Source organism: Manacus candei, unplaced genomic scaffold, assembly GCF_025592945.1.
Source record: "Manacus candei isolate 608988 ecotype Guabito, Panama unplaced genomic scaffold, ASM2559294v1 h1tg000025l, whole genome shotgun sequence".
NCBI classification, from domain to species: domain Eukaryota; kingdom Metazoa; phylum Chordata; class Aves; order Passeriformes; family Pipridae; genus Manacus; species Manacus candei.
Genome location: NW_026138073.1, coordinates 9360426 through 9377759, shown reverse-complemented (window position 1 = coordinate 9377759; position 17334 = coordinate 9360426). Strand labels below are relative to the sequence as shown.

Below are 17334 nucleotides of genomic sequence, written 5' to 3'. Positions count from 1 at the left end.
GCTGAGAGCGTCACCCGGGCCCGCTGTGTCGCCGGCGTGTCCCCGGTGCCGACAGCGCTGGGCGGGCTCCAGGGCCGTGTCGCGGTGCGGGGCCCTCCGGGCCGGCAGGGGGCGATGCGGTGCCGGCCGCTGCCGGGGGCCGCTCTGTCCGCTCCGCGGGGCGGGCGCAGCCGGGTTGGCCCCGGCGGCCGTCGGGGCGCGCGTGCGCTCGGTGTGGCGGGGCGGGCACGCGGCGGGGCCATGGCGGACTATCTGATCAGCGGCGGCACCGGATACGTGCCCGACGACGGGCTGACGGCGCAGCAGCTCTTCAGCTGCGGCGATGGGCTCACCTACAAGTGAGTGCGGCCGGCGTGGCTGTGGGGCCGGGGCCGGGGGCGCGGGGTCGAGGCGGTCGCTAACGCGTCTCCCCTCGTTACCCCGCAGCGATTTCCTCATCCTCCCGGGGTACATCGACTTCACGGCAGACCAGGTGGTGAGTGGCCGGGGCGGGGGAGCGGGCCGGGGGCCGGGCCGGGGGCTGGGCCGGTGCCGCCGCTCAGCCGCCGCCGCCTCCCCGCCAGGACCTGACCTCAGCGCTGACCAAGAGGATCACCCTGAAGACCCCGCTGGTCTCCTCGCCCATGGACACGGTCACCGAGGCCGGCATGGCCATCGCCATGGCGGTGAGTGCGGCCCCGTGGCGGGGCTGGAAACGCTGCCCGAGGCTCCCGCGTGTCCGCCCCGGGGCCAAGTACGGCCCGGGGGCTCCATCGCTCCCGGTGCGGCGCCGGGCGGGGATTGCAGTGTCTCACAGTCGCCTTTGTGTCCCCAGCTGACCGGGGGAATAGGGTTCATCCACCACAACTGCACCCCGGAGTTCCAGGCTAACGAAGTGCGGAAGGTGAAGGTGAGTGGCTGGGGCGGCAGCGGTGGTGCTTCGTGCAGGTGGGCAACGTGGTCTGGCCCTGCTGAAATGTGCCAGATCTTGGTGTTACAGAACTGTAGTGCTGCCAGGGTTTGCCTGCACAACCTTCTTCTTGTGTGTCAAGTGCTGTCCCTGCACAGCCTGGGATTTGAGATCTGCCAGGCTTCCTGGTGTGGGAATATTCCCCATCATTTCAGGAGGGATGTTAGCTTGGAAACTCTTGGGGTTTAACACTATTTGGGTGAGCCTTGGTGCTGGTTTGAGAGTCATCCTGTTGGTGAGCACATGGTTAGGCTGGGTGGTTGTGGAGCTGAGTGAGGGGCTGCAGTGACCTCCAGGCACGTGCCCTGCTCCTGGTCAGCCTGGCAGTGCTGCTCAACCTGCCTGCTGGATTTGCTTCCTTTCAGAAATATGAGCAAGGATTCATCACAGACCCCGTGGTGCTGAGCCCCAACGACCGAGTGCGAGATGTGTTCGAAGCAAAAGCTCGTCATGGATTCTGTGGGATTCCCATCACGGACAATGGGAAGATGGGGGGCAAGCTGGTTGGGATCATCTCATCTAGAGATATTGACTTCCTGAAAGAGTCAGAGCATGACCTGCCCCTCGGTGAGGTGAGAAGGGCTTGTGAGCACCCGATGGGTGTGAGTACTGCCTTAGGAAACCGTGTGGCTTGTGATAAGAAGGGTGAGTGTGTGGCTGTGAGGATGCTGTCCAAGTGGGAGGGAGCAGCTCTACCTTAGCTCTGCAGATCCATCTGTGACTGTATTTCCTGGAGATTGTCTCCCTCATTTGTCCTCCCTTAGCGACTCCTGCAGTGCAGACACAGTGGAGTGACCATGCAGTTTGTATGACTCCTAGGGGTTATCTTTCAGTGATGTGGAAACCATCCTCCCTGCAGCTGGTGCTCTCCCTTGTTTCACTAATTAATTGCTAGTGTTCCTGGCTGCTGGCTGTGATCCTGTGTAGCAGTCTGGCACTGACCAGGGCTGTAACAGCTGCACTGTGCCCAGCAAGCCCTCCAAGTGCTGAGCTTCATTTTCTGGACTGCCTTTCCCTATGTGCCTCATCTGGGCTACTTGCTCTTTAAAATAAGCCTCTGAACTTGCAGAGTGGCAGAGTGGCCTTCAGAACTCTGCCCCGTCAGACTCCCCTCGTGCAGGAGAACGTTCCCTGCGATCTGTCACACAGGCTGTGTAACTGTAGATCCACAGCACTGTCAGGTTACAACACTGGTGCCTCTTGGCCATGTTTTACTTTTGACTCACAAGTATTTTTAGCTCTTGCTGACCAAACCTGGTATCACATGCTCATCCCTGTTTGGTTTGCAATCGCCTACAAATATCTGATACAGGAATCGTAAACCAGGAGTAGGTTATAAAAGTGCACATGGCCCTATGAAGTGGTGCTGCCCATTTAGAGGAGCCAGATAAGAATCTACCCTCTTTCTTATGTGGATCATTTGGCACTGCAAAGATGGAAGCCCTGTTGCTGTCAGTGTCGGGTGCTTGTCCCTGTCACCAGGCAAGGCCAGGGAACCGAATGGTTTCCTCAATCTCTTCTCCACTTGCAGTCCAGCAGTTGTCTTGCTGAGCTGTTCATTGCCATCCAGTTAAACACACAGGTCTCCTGTAGCACAGGAAGCTCATGGATCCCACAGGGTTAGGGAGTATCATGATATGTCTTTGATTGCTCAGGCTTTTCCTGAGATATGGATTCTGTCACAGACAGCATTTTGGGTGGATGCAGGCAGAGTCAACCTCTTCCCTGATGCAAAATGTCTGTTCTTATGGTATAAATAACTAAAATGTTCCCTTTTTTTTTTTTTGTTGTGTGCAACTAATCTACCTTCCTGAAGGGTTAGAAAGTGTTCCCTTTTAGCTTTGCCTGGCCTTCTTGAGTAACCTTTCATGAGGATACCCCACGTGAACCTGGTGATCACAGAATGCTGTGGTTGGCAAGGGACATAACGGTCTCTTGTCAAGTCTCCTGCTCAAGGCAGATCCAGTTGGAGCAGGTTGTATGGGGCTGTGTTCCTGTCTCCAAGGATGGAGATTTCACTGCCCCTCTAGGCTGCTCTTCCAGTGTTCGACCACTGTCGTGGTGAAAGCTTTTTTCTGTATACCACATCAGGTGTTCCCCTGTTCCAGCCTCTGTCCAGCACTGCCCCTGGCATTCCACTTTGTTTTGGTGCTTGTTTGTCAGAGTGAGCGTGGGTGAGTGTGTTTGGATTTGTCCTGGTTTTGAAGTGACTTTTGCCCCATTGACTTTGCCCGCAGTGGGTTTTTTTTTGGCAGAGCCCTTCCAGAGCCTGTGTGCTGGGGATGCTGCCTGAAAACGAGACTGGGGGTAACGTTTCTGCCAGACCAACATGAGGCTCCAGAGGTGTCTCCAGTCCTTATTTCCCTGTGCTCCGTCAAAAGGGAGGGCTGTTTGGGTGACATCCCAAACAACGATCATCTGAGAGCTGTCCCTTGTTTCTATGTGCTTTCCCTTCGCTTGCTTTCCCTTCTATCATCTCCTGTTTTCAGTGCACTGATGGGCTTGGGTCCTGATGTCACCACTGGCATGGGGACAGTACACTGGAGGCTGTTCCTGTGTTTCTGGAGGCGTGTTGCTGTGGTGTGTGGAGTGCTCCCGCACGGCTACTGTGGAGCGTATCACGTGGGCAGAGGGGTTTGGTATTTTCAGATCGGTGTGAAGGAGTTCTTGTGACTTTTTATCTTCTCCCACCCACTAGATTATGACAAAGCGGGAAGATCTTGTTGTGGCCCCAGCTGGTGTAATGTTGAAAGAAGCAAATGAAATTCTGCAAAGGAGTAAAAAAGGTACCTGTGACCGTCGGCACAAGGGAGAGTGATGGGAGTGCCGGGCTGGGAGGGCAGTGGGTGGCTGTGGGCACGCAGTCTGTGTGTGGGTGGAACGTGGGAAGGCTGCATTCCAGCACAAGGAGGGGACAGTGAGGAGAGTGCCTGCAGCCCTCTGCCAGGGTGCAGAGTTCACATGCCTTCATCTCAAATGTGTTTGGAGTTGAGGGATTCTTGGCAGCCCAGGGGCTGAAGAGTGCCTTGCTGTCCAACCACGTCTTCCATTTTCTATCCTGACCCTCACATTTCAGCACTGAGTTCAGTTCTGTTAGGGTTTGGTGGTTTGACTTTTAACAGTGTGTGGTGGGTCTAATTATTAAAAAATAAGCATTTTTTCCATGGTCAGTTTGAGTCATTCTCCAGTCCTGAAAAGTCATGCTCTGTTTCCCAAGCCAGGGCTGCTGGCATCCATGGCCAAGCAAGGCTGGGTAACACACCTCTTTGAGTCTCCATCTTGTAGCAGTTGCTGCCTGCCTGATTCCCCTGGTCTGCCGCACTGGCCCGGGCCAACGTCCGACTGCTGCAGAAACCTGCAATGATGTTCTTTCTGTTTGTTTCCAGGCAAACTGCCAATTGTTAATGAAGATGACGAGCTGGTGGCTATAATTGCTCGTACTGATCTCAAAAAGAACAGGGACTACCCTCTGGCATCTAAGGATTCCAAGAAGCAGCTGCTCTGCGGAGCTGCTATCGGGACCCACGAGGACGACAAGTACCGGCTGGACCTGCTGGTGCAGGCGGGCGTGGACGCAGTTGTGCTGGTGAGCACCCAGGGTGGGCTGAGGGCCTGGTTGGAATGAACTGCTCTGACAGTGCAGCAGCAGCAGCGTGGCACTCGCTGTCTTTATTACATGCTCTTTTGTGTTAGAATATGGCTGTTTGTTGACCTCTCAGTCTTCTTCAGGTTGGAATCCTCTAATTAGAGGGATTCCTCTTGCCTGGGGGCTTACGTGACCTCAAGGGATTTTGTAGGGTGCATCAAAGCCCTAAAGGCTGAGAAGAGAAACCCTGTCAGTTAATACAGAATCTTCTACAAATGCCTCTTGCACTCTACCACCGGCCTCTCTGATGTTCCTGACTAGTTTTGAATATTCGGCTTCTTACAGCTTCCCTTCAGCCCTAATGTTTGTTGCTGTGTTATTCTCTTAGCCACCTGCTGTTCAGGAGTGGTCAGCCCAGAGCTGCTCTGCTGATCTCCCCTCCTGGCCCGTAAGCTTTCAGGCACATGATTTTCTCATCGATTATGAGCTTGTGAGTCCACCGTGCTCCAAGGGCATGGCTGAGCGGGAAATGTTTAACAGACAGGATTTGGCTGGGTCGCGGAGACTGGCAGGGCCTGAGCACTCAGTGGTTGACATCTGGTATTTCAGCTGCCCTGCTACACAGCAGGGAGATGCTTCCCCCTGCCAGCCCTTCTGGGCTTCACAAGGAACATTCTCCATTTCACCTGTAGTTTGAGACAGGGCTGTCAGTGTCCTGGTGGTAGAGCCAGATGGTTCTTACCCAAAGCCAGATGTTCTGCTTGTTGCCATCTGTAGAAGCCACAGGATTTAAACATGAAGGATATTACTGAAGTCTTTACAATAAACTGCCTTGCATAGGGAAGGTACATTCCTATCTTGGCAGCAGCTTCTCCTCTGCCTCTGTGCCCCATCTGGGGAGTCGTTTTGCCCCCTTGACACAGCTTAGCAGAGACCCCAGAGTGAAGCAGAGTGAAGATCTGAGGCTCTTCTGGAGCTGTAATTTTTAACCTTTTGCAGAAATTCTGGTTGAAACTGGTTTTCTTTCTATTGCAGGATTCCTCTCAGGGGAACTCCATCTTCCAGATCAATATGATAAAATATATTAAGGAGAAATATCCCAACCTGCAAGTTATTGGAGGAAACGGTAGGCATGTGTTGAAGACTGTTCATGTCTTTAAATTATGTTTGTTTCTTTGACAGAGGGAGTTGCAGGGATATGAATGGAACAGTCATCTTGGTAAATGTCTGTGAACTTAAAATGGTTTCCTCTGGAACAGAGCAAGACCACTCTGCAGCCACAGGGCAGTACCCTGCTGGTGCAGATATTTGGAAACCTTTGTTCTGCAGCACAGTGTGCTACAGTCCTCTGTAGCATGCTACACATTAGCTTTACACACCAGTTTAAAATTTTGCATAATAATGGGTATTGCTCGATGTGGAAATCTAATGGCAATTTTCCCTGCCCCTTGACAGCAGAGCCCAGCGGTCCTTGTCTTTCACTGGTGCTGCTGTTACCCTGCACTATGCCCTCTCTACCTGGTGTGGCCCAAAAAGTGTTTGGTGCCATGCCATGACCTCTGCTGCCTCAGCCTTTGGGTGGAAGTGTGTTGCAGAGTAGCCTGAAGGTCCAGTGTCACCAGTGGTGACTGGTCCCAGATAGGCCTGGCTCCAGCACAGGCTGTTGCCCTGGGCAGGGGTGTTGGCAGCTAGCTGGGGAGCTTGGGGCAGAGCATTGTTGTGTGCCAGTGTGCTTGTCTGTCTTCAAACCAGTTTCTGCTCCCCACAGTTGTGACTGCTGCTCAGGCCAAGAACCTCATTGACGCAGGGGTCGATGCCCTGAGGGTCGGGATGGGCAGTGGCTCCATCTGCATCACACAGGAAGGTGAGAGAGATCAGCCATCTCCTAAATAGGCTGAAGACACCTGTTAATTAGAAATTCCCTGCTGAAAAGCAGCATGGCTGGGATGGAGTATTCTCCCATTGTGAGGGCAGTGTCCAACAGCAAGCCATCTTTCACCCCCTTTGTCCAGGACGTTCTCATCACCTGGGTCCAACCTTTGGGGTGGCAGCAGCAGCAAAGGCATTTCCCAGTACTGACCGAGACTGAGTAGAGCCGGTGTGGCACATGTGGCTTTGCTCAGGGGGAGCTGCTGGCTTGGTGTGGGATGGGGCTGGTGGGCAGCTCTGCAGGGAGAAGGGCTTACTGGGTCCCCAGTGCTGATGGGTGAAGCGCACCGGGCTGTCTGTGCTCCCTTTCCCTCTGGCAGCAGTGTGTGTGATGCTTGACTATTGATCTTCTGGGCTCGATGCCTTTGCAATTTCCGAATGGGATTTCTGACCATTGTCTCTGCAGTTAGACAGCTTGTGTGGGGCAGAGGCTGTGTCACCCTTGGCTAAAAGGCAAGAGGGGCATCCCAGGGCATGGAGAAAGGCTGCCTTGAAGACAGGCTCAGTCCTCATGTGTTGAACCCTTCAGGTGGGGTGCAGAGAGGTGGTGCAGCAAGGTGCTGCAGCCCAAGAACACAGCCCCTCTCTGCTTTTCTCCTTGGCTTTTGCCACAGGAGGCAGCAAGTGGGCAGCTGATGGCTGAAAGAGGCTGCATTAGCTCTGCCCATTCCAGTGTGGAGCCTGCAAGCAGCTCTGGAGCTGTGCTGCTTTCGTGCTTTGCCTGCTGACAGGGTTCCCAGTCAGGGCAGTCTGTCTTGGGTCACCTTTCTAGGGAGTCAGTGGTATCCTTGGGCTGACACTTCCATAACCAGAGCAGAGCCAGGACACTCATATCCTGCCCTGGCTCTGAGGCAAAGGCCCCAGTGAGGCACGTCCCAGTCTGCAGTGAGGGGAATGTCTGTGGAGGTGCCTCCCAGCTGCCCCGGGGGGTGGGATTGGGTGCTGGTTTAGGGGAAGGAGCAGAGCAGGGGTAGAATGTGGCGCTTTGCAGGAGATGTAGTTGCAAAACTCTTGACTGCAGCTCCCCAGGTTTTTGCCCCTCTTAAGGGCAAGAGCTTTGGCTTTTTGGGGTAGGGGGTCACCTCTCTGGGTGGCAGCTGGGGTAGGGCGAGCATGCGCTGTGCACAGCCAGGCCTGGATGGCTTGGATCTGGCCTCTGGCTTGGCTCGGGCTAGGAAGGGTCTGCAAAGTCAGCTCTGTCCCACACCGTATGCTCTGCCCAGTAACGGGTCACTGCTGGGTCCTTTGTTCTGCTGCTGTTCTTCTGTCTCTAAAATGTGTGTGTTTGTTTTTGTTTAGCTGCTCCAAAGATCCCTCCAGACCTAAAGTCCCACAGCCCCAAATGCCCTTCTACTGTCACGGGCACCTATAGTAAGTCACTTGCCCTGTTCCCAACCCTAATTATGTGTCTTGAAGCAGGACCCTGATTTGGCTGCACATGGCCCTACTGCTTGTTTGAGAATAATTTAGCTGTAGATGCACTTGGGGTTTTGTGGCTTTGGATACTGGTTTTGAATCTGAAATGAAAGCTGAGAAACCTCTCTGATTTCCTAAAGCAGAGTCTGAACTGTCCAAGCTAAGGGAACTCAGGCCTGTCCACTCTCCACCCTAAAATCCAGTTAGGAGCCTGACTGGGCTCTCTGCCTGACCCTTCTAGATCCCTAGCCAGGCATGCTCCTGCTGATCCAGTGCTGGGAGGTGATCCCCGAGCAGACCTCAATCATTTTTAAAATGTAGCCCTAGTTGTGGGGAAGTTGTGCTCTGGCCCAGCTTCCCTTGGAGCTGGCTCCCCTGGGTCACAGAGGGATGTCACTGTGCCTGGCCACCTTGGCAGCTGCGAACCAGAAATGCAGCTTTCCCCACCGGTTCCTGTGGAGAGAAGGGGCTTTTGCCTGCCCAGCACAGGGTGAAGCATTCTCTGCTCCATTTTCCTCTGATGCTATTGGATCGAGCAGCCCCCAACAAGCCAAGCCTTAGGCTTTGTCCTTTCTCCTAGTTCTGACACACACGAAAGGGAAAGGTTTCTGTTGCAGATCCCGGAAGGTTTTCTCTAGCAGATGATCTTGTAGGGCCATCCTTTGCCAATACACTAAAAGAGACAAACCCTCACCCTGACTGTGTGTTATGTGTGTGCTCCCAACTCCACTTGGGAAGCCTGCGCTCCAAGGCTGTGGCGCTGGGCACTGGGGCAGTCAGAATGGTGTCATGCTCCCAGGGGCCCTGAGCCAAGCTGTGCCTTAAAGGGCTGGTCTCCTTGGTTGTTCTTGCAAGGTTTCTGCAGGCCCTGCACTGTCAACGGCACAGTCTCAGACCCTGGACTCAAAACCTTTCAAAATCAGGTGTTTCTCTCCCCAGCTCTACCCTGGCAGCATTTTGCAGCCACAGTGTGGCCTTCAGCAGTGCAGCACCGAGAGAGACCATCTCTTTAAGGGCATTGATGATAAAGCTGGCAGCCTCTCCCTGGCTGGCTGAGCCTGAGCGGAACACAGGGGTCTGTTTGATTAAATTCCATTCTTTCAGGATCTCAGCCTGGAGTCTGGTTTCCCTCCCTCAGCTGCTGCTGAGTGCTGGGAGTGGAGCAACTGCAGCCCCCCGGCCTGGGCAGGCCCCTGCCAGGGATGTGTTGCCAGTGCTGCTGCCAGGCAGGCTGAACCACACCTGGAGTTCACGCTCCAAAGTACTAATCCTGCATGGCCTTAATCTTACCCCATGTATGGGACTAACCGTGACTGGAGAAAAGGCTTCCAGTTAACTGTGGGGAAGGGAAGTCTCCCTGAGAGAAGCTTATCTCAGCATTCTTGCATGCCTGTGGCTGACAAATGTGTTACAAGACATGCCCTGTGCTGGTTTTCCTCACATAACAGGAAGCCTGTAACTGCTACCGACTGGGAAGAACGAGTAAATCCAAAGCTAATAACTCCTTCCTCATGGGGCAGCTAAACTTGACGAACTCCTTGCTACATTGCAGGGCAGGAACATAAATTATTATCAAATCATTCTGCTCGTTTCCTTTTCCACTGCTGCATGTGTGTTTGTGTGTGTATGCGGTGTATATGTGTATATATATATACATATATATTTATGTATATATATAAATATATATATACATGTACAGACATACGAGCTCTCTCCCAGCCGTCTTTCCATGCAAAGAGGCACATCATACAGCTGCTGGGTACATGGAGACTGGCACCACTGGGTCTGTTACCACTAGAAGGGAGCAAGCAGTGGAACATGGTTACATGCGAGGGATGCTCTGGAGAGGGGCTTTTGGAGTTTGCTCTGCTTCCTTCCCAAGCTCCTCACATGTCTGCTGTGCACCAGGATGACCCACGAGTCTCGGCTGATCCCAGGCATCTGGTCAAAGACCCCAGTCCCAAGGTCACCCACAGCTTTTTGGAATAGAGGGCTGTGAGGATGTCCCAGCAGGCACCTCCTGGGCATCTGCTTCTCTCGCAACTCAACTAGGAAAGGAGCATCCAGGGATTTGTGCGTTGAGTGCTGGAGCATGTGTGTGCTGGAAGCCTGGAAGGGCCTGCTGGGGAGGGGACGTGGCTGTGCGTGGAGCTGACCCTGTGCCCGCTCTCTCCGCAGTGCTGGCGTGCGGCCGCCCCCAGGCCACCGCGGTGTACAAGGTGTCCGAGTACGCCCGCAGGTTCGGCGTCCCCGTCATCGCCGATGGAGGCATCCAGACGGTTGGGCACATCGCCAAGGCCCTGGCACTTGGGGCATCCACAGGTGAGCACCACTGCAGGGAGTGCCCTAGGAAGTGTTTCCATATGGGTGCAAGGGTGTTTACCTGCAGGTGTCTGGGGGCACAGGGGGTGCAGCCAGTGCTGTGCCCAGAGGGCCTGAGGGTTTCCTGGCCGCTCCTGCTGACGTGCTGTCCCTGGTGATCTCTTGTGCCAGTGATGATGGGATCTCTCCTGGCTGCCACCACGGAGGCCCCAGGCGAGTATTTCTTCTCGGATGGAATCAGGCTGAAGAAATACCGTGGCATGGGCTCGCTAGATGCCATGGACAAGAACTTGGGCAGCCAGAACCGATATTTCAGGTCAGAGATGGTGCTTTGGGGCAACAGGTCAAGCTTTTGGGGCTTCTCTGCTTCACAAACATCCTTGATTTGTGCTCCCATGCAGTGAGACAGACAAAATCAAAGTGGCCCAGGGGGTCTCTGGCGCAGTGCAAGACAAGGGCTCTATCCACAAATTCATTCCATACCTGATAGCTGGGATCCAGCATTCCTGCCAGGATATTGGTGCCAAGAGCCTGACCCAAGTCCGGTGAGTGCTTCCCTGTGCCTGTGCTCTCATTAGGTCACAGTGCTGCCATCTGGAGTCCCCAAGCAGCTCTACCCACACTGCTGTGTTCTGGGTGGTTTGACCTTGCTGTAGCCCTCTTCCCTCATCTCCAGTGGGCACTGTGTCATGGATTTGCCAGCCCCAGAGGTGCAGGAGTGTAGTCTCTTGTGGCATATTCGGCTGGCCAAGCTTGAAATGGTGGGTTATTGTACCCTGCCTGGCTCTTGGGAGCACAGCAAAGACCATTTTGGCTGCAGCTGGAGAAACCAGTGACCCTGTCCCAGCTGCTCCAGCTGAGCATGTGCCAGAGCACTGTCTTCCCTGGACTCTGCCTGGCCTGTGACAGCTGTCCTTCCCCCTTAGAGCCATGATGTACTCGGGAGAGCTGAAGTTTGAGAAGAGGACGACGTCTGCCCAGGTGGAAGGAGGGGTGCATGGCCTTCACTCGTAAGTGCTTTTGGCAGGACCCGTGTACCACTGGAGTTTTTGGGGGGTTTAGGCACAGCCATCCTGTGCCTCAGCTGATGTGCCTTTGGCTTGGTGTGCCGCTGGCTTCCCTGTGCAGCCCAGCTGATCCACAGCCTGTTGTCTGGCCTGGGCACCTGCCCAACCCTCTCATAGTGTCAGGGTGCAGGGGCTGTTCCCCACTGTGGGCTGGCAGGAGCTGTTTCTTACTGTGCCTTTGGTCTGTGCCCTGCATTAGGTGGGTCAGTAAAAGCGCTCTTTGACGTGCTGCTCCCCTCACAGGTACGAGAAGCGCCTCTTCTGAAGGAGATCCGTCTGTGTCTGTCCTTGTGCCACTCAGCCCTGCGCCGCCCCATGCGGGAGCTGCTCTTGCTGCAGAAGTGCCATTACTCTGGGCTGCCTGGAGCTCCCGCTGTCCCTTGGCTGCTTTTTGACCACCTATGGGGCCCACCCACCACCCAGGAGCTGTGATCCTGGGCTGGAGCCTTGCACACGTTTGCCATGTTTTACAATAAAAGAGGAAAAGATGTGGAGTTGGTGTCAGCCCAGAGCCCCTCTTCCTTCATTATGTCCCTTGGTCTCCTTCCTAGGCTCTATGCTTCCAGCAGCCTCAGGAGCAGCTGATGACCCCAGAAGGGACACTGTGTGCATGTGAATGGGAACAGGGAGGGGACAGCCCTGAGACAGGGCTAAGTGGATAACACAGTGTGGGTCTTTAAAAATCCTTCCTGAGAGCAGAAAGCAAGTGGCTGCTGGGCAAGAAAGCAAATGATTTTACAGAGCTGTTAGCTCCTCCTGGGAGCTGCCAAACCCAGCTGTGGCAGCAGCCAGGGTGCTGCAGGACCCCATTCCCAGTCCAGCTGCTGCAATGATAAGCACTTGGGTGCTTGTGTATGTGTGTGCACACCCACTCACACAGCCCTGCCTCTGCACTGCAGGTGCCTGCACACACCAGGCCCTTAGACCTTTGTTTTCCCATGCCTGGTCCTCTCACATGCACCCTTTGTTTCTTCCCCTAAACCTCCCAAAGTTCCCCCCCTGCAGCCACAGCAGCTGCACCCCCTGGGCTGGTCAGTGCAGGTGGTGCAACCACCTGCCCAGGTTCCATGAACTGTTTTTGCCATAAGATGGGCAATGTACTTGGAAGGGCACAGGCTTATAAAGGAGCTGCGTTTCTGCAGGTCTGAGCAGTGCAAACTTCCCTGGCTTGGCAGGTTACTTGTGCTTGCAGCACCAGGTGACAGTGCAAGGTAGGGGGACAGGACAGTGACCCTCTTCATGTCCCCTGCTTGAGCTGAGCATCATAGGAGAGGGGATGCAGCACCTCTGGACTGACAGCAGCCTGAGGCTGCACAAGAGACATGAGCACTGTGGGGTGGTACAAAGCCCCATGGGAGAGCCCAGACACCGGCTGGGACACAGCAGCTGCTGATGGTGGCTGTGCTCAGGGAGCTGCTGGCATGTGGCACCACTGGCACCACGCACTACCCCAGTGCCCGGGGTGAGCACGTGCCCCATTAGCATGTTACAGCCTCGTTGTGCTGTGCATTAACCACCACACAATTCCTTGTATTTCCCATTTACATGTATTTATCTTGTGGAGGCCCAGATGTGCCCGGGGGGTGTGCAGCTCACACCAACAGCCTCCACCCTGCCTCGCGGCAGGGCTTCTTGCTGCAAAGGCATGGGACATGACCCTGGCAAGGCTGTGGGAGTGGTGCTGTCAGTAAAGCCATGTGCTGTGCCCTGCAGCCCCAGCCCAGACTGGGCAGGGAGGCCGAGAAGCCGGGACTGCAGGCCAGAACCAAGCCCACCCATCTCACAGCCCTCCTGTGTGCAGAGCCACCACCCACCCAGTAGCTCCACAGTCCAGTCTGAAGCACGTCTCCCTGGGGAGCGGTGACCCTCGGGGGCTTCAGGCAGGCAGGGGCAGCCCCACAGAGCCCACAGCCGTGGCAGGCAGTGCCTACATCCCCTGGTAGGTGCCCTGTGGAGGGATGAGCCCAGCAGCCACAATACGCTTTTCACTCACTAGGAAGTTGAAGGTTGCACATGCATTTGGCTGTGAATAGAAAAGGGAGTGAGTGAAGCTCCAGCGCTCAGGAAAGAGACGCAGCTCTTCCCCACAGGGCACACGACCCCCTCTCTCCTGCCCGTCCCCAGGAGAGTCTCCCAGTGACCACTGCCCTCCCCTTCAGTGGGGTGCTGCCTGTGCTCGCCCCTCCTTACCGTGTCCTGTACCTCCACAGCGATCCCGCACTCCCGCATCTGCTTCAGCATGCCAGAGTGGAGCCGCTCCACCCTGTCCCCCGTGCCCAGCACCAGGATCTCTGCAACCGGGACACGACAAGGGTGGGCAGGGTGGCACTGGGGCTGCCTCGACACAGAGTTGCCCTCCCTGCAAGGACCACCAGCCCTGACAGGAGCCCAGAGAGGGGGCAGCCCGCGCCCCTCCTGCCCCACGTACCGATGTGGGGCTCCAGCAGCCGGAACAGCGACAGGCTCTCGTGCGAGATGTCCCGGTGGGAGCCAACCTGCGAGGACACGACCGTTGCTGAGCGGGGCGGCCCGGTACGGTGCGGGCACCGGCCCCGCCGCCGGGCACTCACGTTCCACTGGAGGATGCTGCGGGGCAGGACGGCGCAGGGCCCCACCACCACGTCCCCGCTGATGGTGAAGCCGCGGTTGCTGTAGCCCTCGATGAACATGATGTTGGGGGACTCCGGCTCCAGCACCGTCACCCGCGTTCGCTGGTACATCTCGTCGTCCGCCGGCGTGAGCCGGTGACCGCGGCACGGCGCCCTGCGGGGACAGGGAGCAGCTGGGACACGCGGGGCCTACGGATATCCCAAGGGCACCCCAGGGGACTCCACCGGCACCGCCGCCGGGCGCGGGGCAGCCGCGGTGCCCGGTGCCGGTACCTGCCCGGCGCCCGCCGCGCCACCGGCCCGAGCAGCCGCAGCACCGCCGCCGCCATCGCCGGAACCGCCGCGCGGCCCCGCCCCCGCCTCCACCGCCCCCCGGCGGCCGGGGCCGGGACTGCGGCAGCGGGGGAGCGGGGTCGGACCGGGGCTCGCGGGGTTCCCCCCGGGGTCCTTCCCGGCCCGCGGGGCCGGCGGGGCGGGGGGCAGCGACACTCACACACCCGCCGCCCCCGGACCCGGGCGCGTCACCCGCAGCCCCGGGTGGGCGCCGGAGCGAAACCGAAAGCGGCAGCGGGGCAGGAGCGGCACGGCGGGTGCGGGGCGGGAGGGGCCGCGGACCGGCCCGGGCTGCTGCGCCGAAGGCTGCGGGGCCGGAGGTGAGAGGGGAGCGGGCGGCTCCCCGGGCGGCGGGAGGGAGCGGCACCGGGGCTCGGCTGCGCTCCCGGCCCGGCCCCGCCGGTGCCCCGGGGCTGCCCCAGGCTCGGCACGGCGCCCCGGCCCCGCTGTGTGCCCCACTGCGGGCGGCTGCTGCCAGTCAGGGCTGAACCCCCGAGCCGCCACCGGGACCTCCCGGTGCCGCTTGGTGCTATCCGCTTGGTGGGGCCGGTGGCACTGCGGGCTCGGGGATGCCCTAGGGCGAGGGACCCACGTCCCTCACCTCTGTCACCCACCCGGGACCAGCCGGAGCCTGACACTCCGGGAGTCACCAGGAGGCTCCCCGGCAGTGTCGGCGGGACATTTCCCATCGCCGTGCCGTGCCGTGCCGTGCTGGAGGCGTCAGGAGTCCCCACACCCTTAGCCAGGGCAGGATCCCAGGAACCCCCGGGCGGTACCGCGTGAGCTCCGCGTGGGGCCGGTGGTGTTCCCCACGCGGTTTCACTTCCCCCCATGGCGGGTGCCGAGGGCTCCTCGCCGGGGCCGGGAGGCGCTGGCAGGGCCGTGCCGGTGCTTTGCCGGTGCCGCCGCCGGGCGCAGGTGCCGGGGCAGGTGCTGTCCCTCGGGGACAGCTCGTATTTCCGGGCCCCGTCGGGGGCTGCCGGGCTGGCACCAGTTGCTCCAGCCCCACCGGGGCTTTGTTCGGAGCCGTTTCCTTTTGGCTCGGCCGTGCCGCCCTCCCCTTGGCACCCGGCCCGCGGCGCGGGGGGAGCCGGCAGCACAACCCCGGCCTCTGCCGGCACCCCCGGCCACAACGGCCCGGCGGCGACTCCTCGCAGCTCCTCCGCCCCGGTCCCCGCCGGTAAGTCGCCCTCTCCCCCCTTTATCCCACCGACGGCCCGAGGGTCGGGGTGGCGTGGCGGTGGTGCCCCTGCCCATCTCCCTCCGCGGCGCCGGCGCGGGCAACGGAATCCCAAAAGCAGCTGTCCCTGCTGTGCCCAGCTGCCCTGGGGTTTCGTTACCCGCGCTCCCGCCCCCACCTCACCTGCCTCCCACCCCTGCCCGCCGGGCCGGGCACTTGTGTAAGAGCTGCTGTCCCACTCCAACCCCTCCTGGGGCTGGGGCAGCGCGTGGAGCCGCATTGGGAGAAGGGGGCTGGTGTCGGAATGGGGGATCACTGGTGCTCAGCCTCGAGGCTCAGCCCCCTGCACTAGGCTGGAGGCTCTCCAGTGGTCTTGTGCCCCCAACAGCTAAAAATAGCAGCTGGCTTCCTGGGGACTCTCCACCGGAGGAGCATGGCTGTTGGCCACAGGGTGGATGTGGGCACCTGCGCTGGGCGCGGTGCAGGCTGTGAGACGCTGCCAAGCTTCCTGCCTGCGCCAGCTCTCCCTGGCACCCCCCACAGCCCCCCAGTGCCAGCAGGTGCGGGCAGGATCTGTCCCCCGGAGAGAGTCAGCTTTGGAATGACACGATCACTCCCGCTGAGCGGGCAGCCAGAGAGCCATCGGGGATGTCGTGTCTGTCCAAAGCTCTTTCAGCACCTCCAAGAGCCCTCCCCAGGCTGCCGTGCTGCCAGAGCCCACGTGGGCTGCCTGCGGGGACACTCTGGGCATGGGGATGGATCCAGCCTGGACCCCACTGTGAGTAGTGACACAAGGTCCAGCACATCCCCCAAGCCAGCCGGACAGGGGTCCCAGGCGGCTCCTGCCCTGCAGACAGTCAGCAGTTGGTCTGGTGTGAGCAGCGATTCTCAGATCACCTCTTGGCTGTGGGTGGTGCAGGGAGCACCCCACCATGGCATGGCCCTGCACTGTTGGGGGACGCAGCCACCCCTGAGCTGGGGGACGTGTCCCCACTCCTGCCCTGGGGCTCACTGGCTGTGGGGAATCAGAGCTGCCTGCGGGGCCCCAGAACGAGTTACTGCGTTCCTGGCAGAGCCCATGCAGCAGGATCTGTCCTCGCCCTGCTCCCCCCCCCTTCCCCCTTGCACACAAGCCCTGGAGGAACCGGTTTGGGCCCTGTGGGCAGAGCCCCCCCCCCCGCCCCCCCGCCCCGGCCTCATGGGGAGGGCAGGAAGGGCAGGGCAGGGAGGGAGGTCCCCAGCTCCTGGGATGCGTGCTGTGTTGTGTTGTGCTGTGTTGTGCCAGGGTTCGGCACTTCCTGGATCCCTGCTCCCCACCAGCCATGCTTGGTGCCAAAAGGCTTGGGGTGCATTGGGCCCTTGTCCTGTCCCCAGTTCAGCAGCCCCCACCGTGCAGTTTGGGGAGCTGGGCAGCACCGTGAGCCCTGCACTGCCAGATCTGTGGTTGAACGACTGCTGCCATGGAGCCCCTTAGCTCTGCAGATGTAATCAAGACCAAGGTTGCGATATTATCACTGCCACCTCCTTCCTCCTGGGGCTGATAAGCAGGACACTGCTCACGTGCTGGGTGGGAGAGCAGCTCCTCATGCCTGTCCTTCCTGCTGGGGAGGCTTGGGGACATGACAGAGCCCACTGTGGTGACACACTGCACCTGGCAGGCGCTGCTGGTGCTGCTCGGCGACCGTGTCACAGCCTACCCAAGCCCTTGGGCCTGCGGTGAGCCATGGTCTGCCAGGGACACGGTGCCCACGGATGGAGTCTGCCAAACACCCTCCAGCCCATCCAAACCCCCGCCTTGCCTGTCACTGCCCAGGCTGCCAGACCCTCTCCCAGGGCCCCTCACTGTCCTCAGCAGCCCGGGGACAGCCAAGGGACAGCCTGAGCCTGTCCGATCTCCGCATGGCCTCTGGCTCCTGCTCCCGCTTGGTTCCTGGGAGTTTCAG

At 58.7% G+C, this 17334-nt stretch overlaps 3 protein-coding genes across 4 annotated transcripts; 2 read left to right on the top strand and 1 right to left on the bottom strand.

Moving 5' to 3' along the window:
- The first annotated feature begins 150 nt into the window (after positions 1-150).
- On the top strand, positions 151-11773 carry IMPDH2 (inosine monophosphate dehydrogenase 2). 2 transcript variants are annotated; one of them, XM_051788564.1, is made up of 15 exons: positions 151-338; positions 427-475; positions 564-665; positions 815-889; positions 1315-1521; positions 3648-3735; positions 4336-4535; positions 5571-5661; positions 6304-6399; positions 7764-7835; positions 10059-10202; positions 10374-10518; positions 10604-10747; positions 11129-11212; positions 11513-11773. In XM_051788564.1, exons 1-15 carry the CDS (start codon positions 241-243, stop codon positions 11532-11534), a joined length of 1617 nt encoding a protein of 538 aa, XP_051644524.1. In that variant the 5' UTR covers positions 151-240; the 3' UTR covers positions 11535-11773. The 2 variants fall into 2 exon arrangements, with proteins under 2 accessions (XP_051644524.1, XP_051644525.1); XM_051788565.1 differs by lacking the exon at positions 7764-7835.
- A 1024-nt stretch (positions 11774-12797) lies between these two features.
- On the bottom strand, positions 12798-14222 carry NDUFAF3 (NADH:ubiquinone oxidoreductase complex assembly factor 3). The gene is made up of 5 exons (XM_051788591.1): positions 14152-14222; positions 13840-14032; positions 13698-13764; positions 13460-13560; positions 12798-13292 (listed from the first exon to the last, which is right to left on the bottom strand). Exons 1-5 carry the CDS (start codon positions 14205-14207, stop codon positions 13197-13199), a joined length of 513 nt encoding a protein of 170 aa, XP_051644551.1. The 5' UTR covers positions 14208-14222; the 3' UTR covers positions 12798-13196.
- A 1602-nt stretch (positions 14223-15824) lies between these two features.
- LOC127471560 (uncharacterized) lies at positions 15825-16865 on the top strand. The gene has a single exon (XM_051788583.1). It carries the CDS (start codon positions 15825-15827, stop codon positions 16863-16865), a length of 1041 nt encoding a protein of 346 aa, XP_051644543.1.
- The last annotated feature ends 469 nt before the right edge of the window (positions 16866-17334 follow it).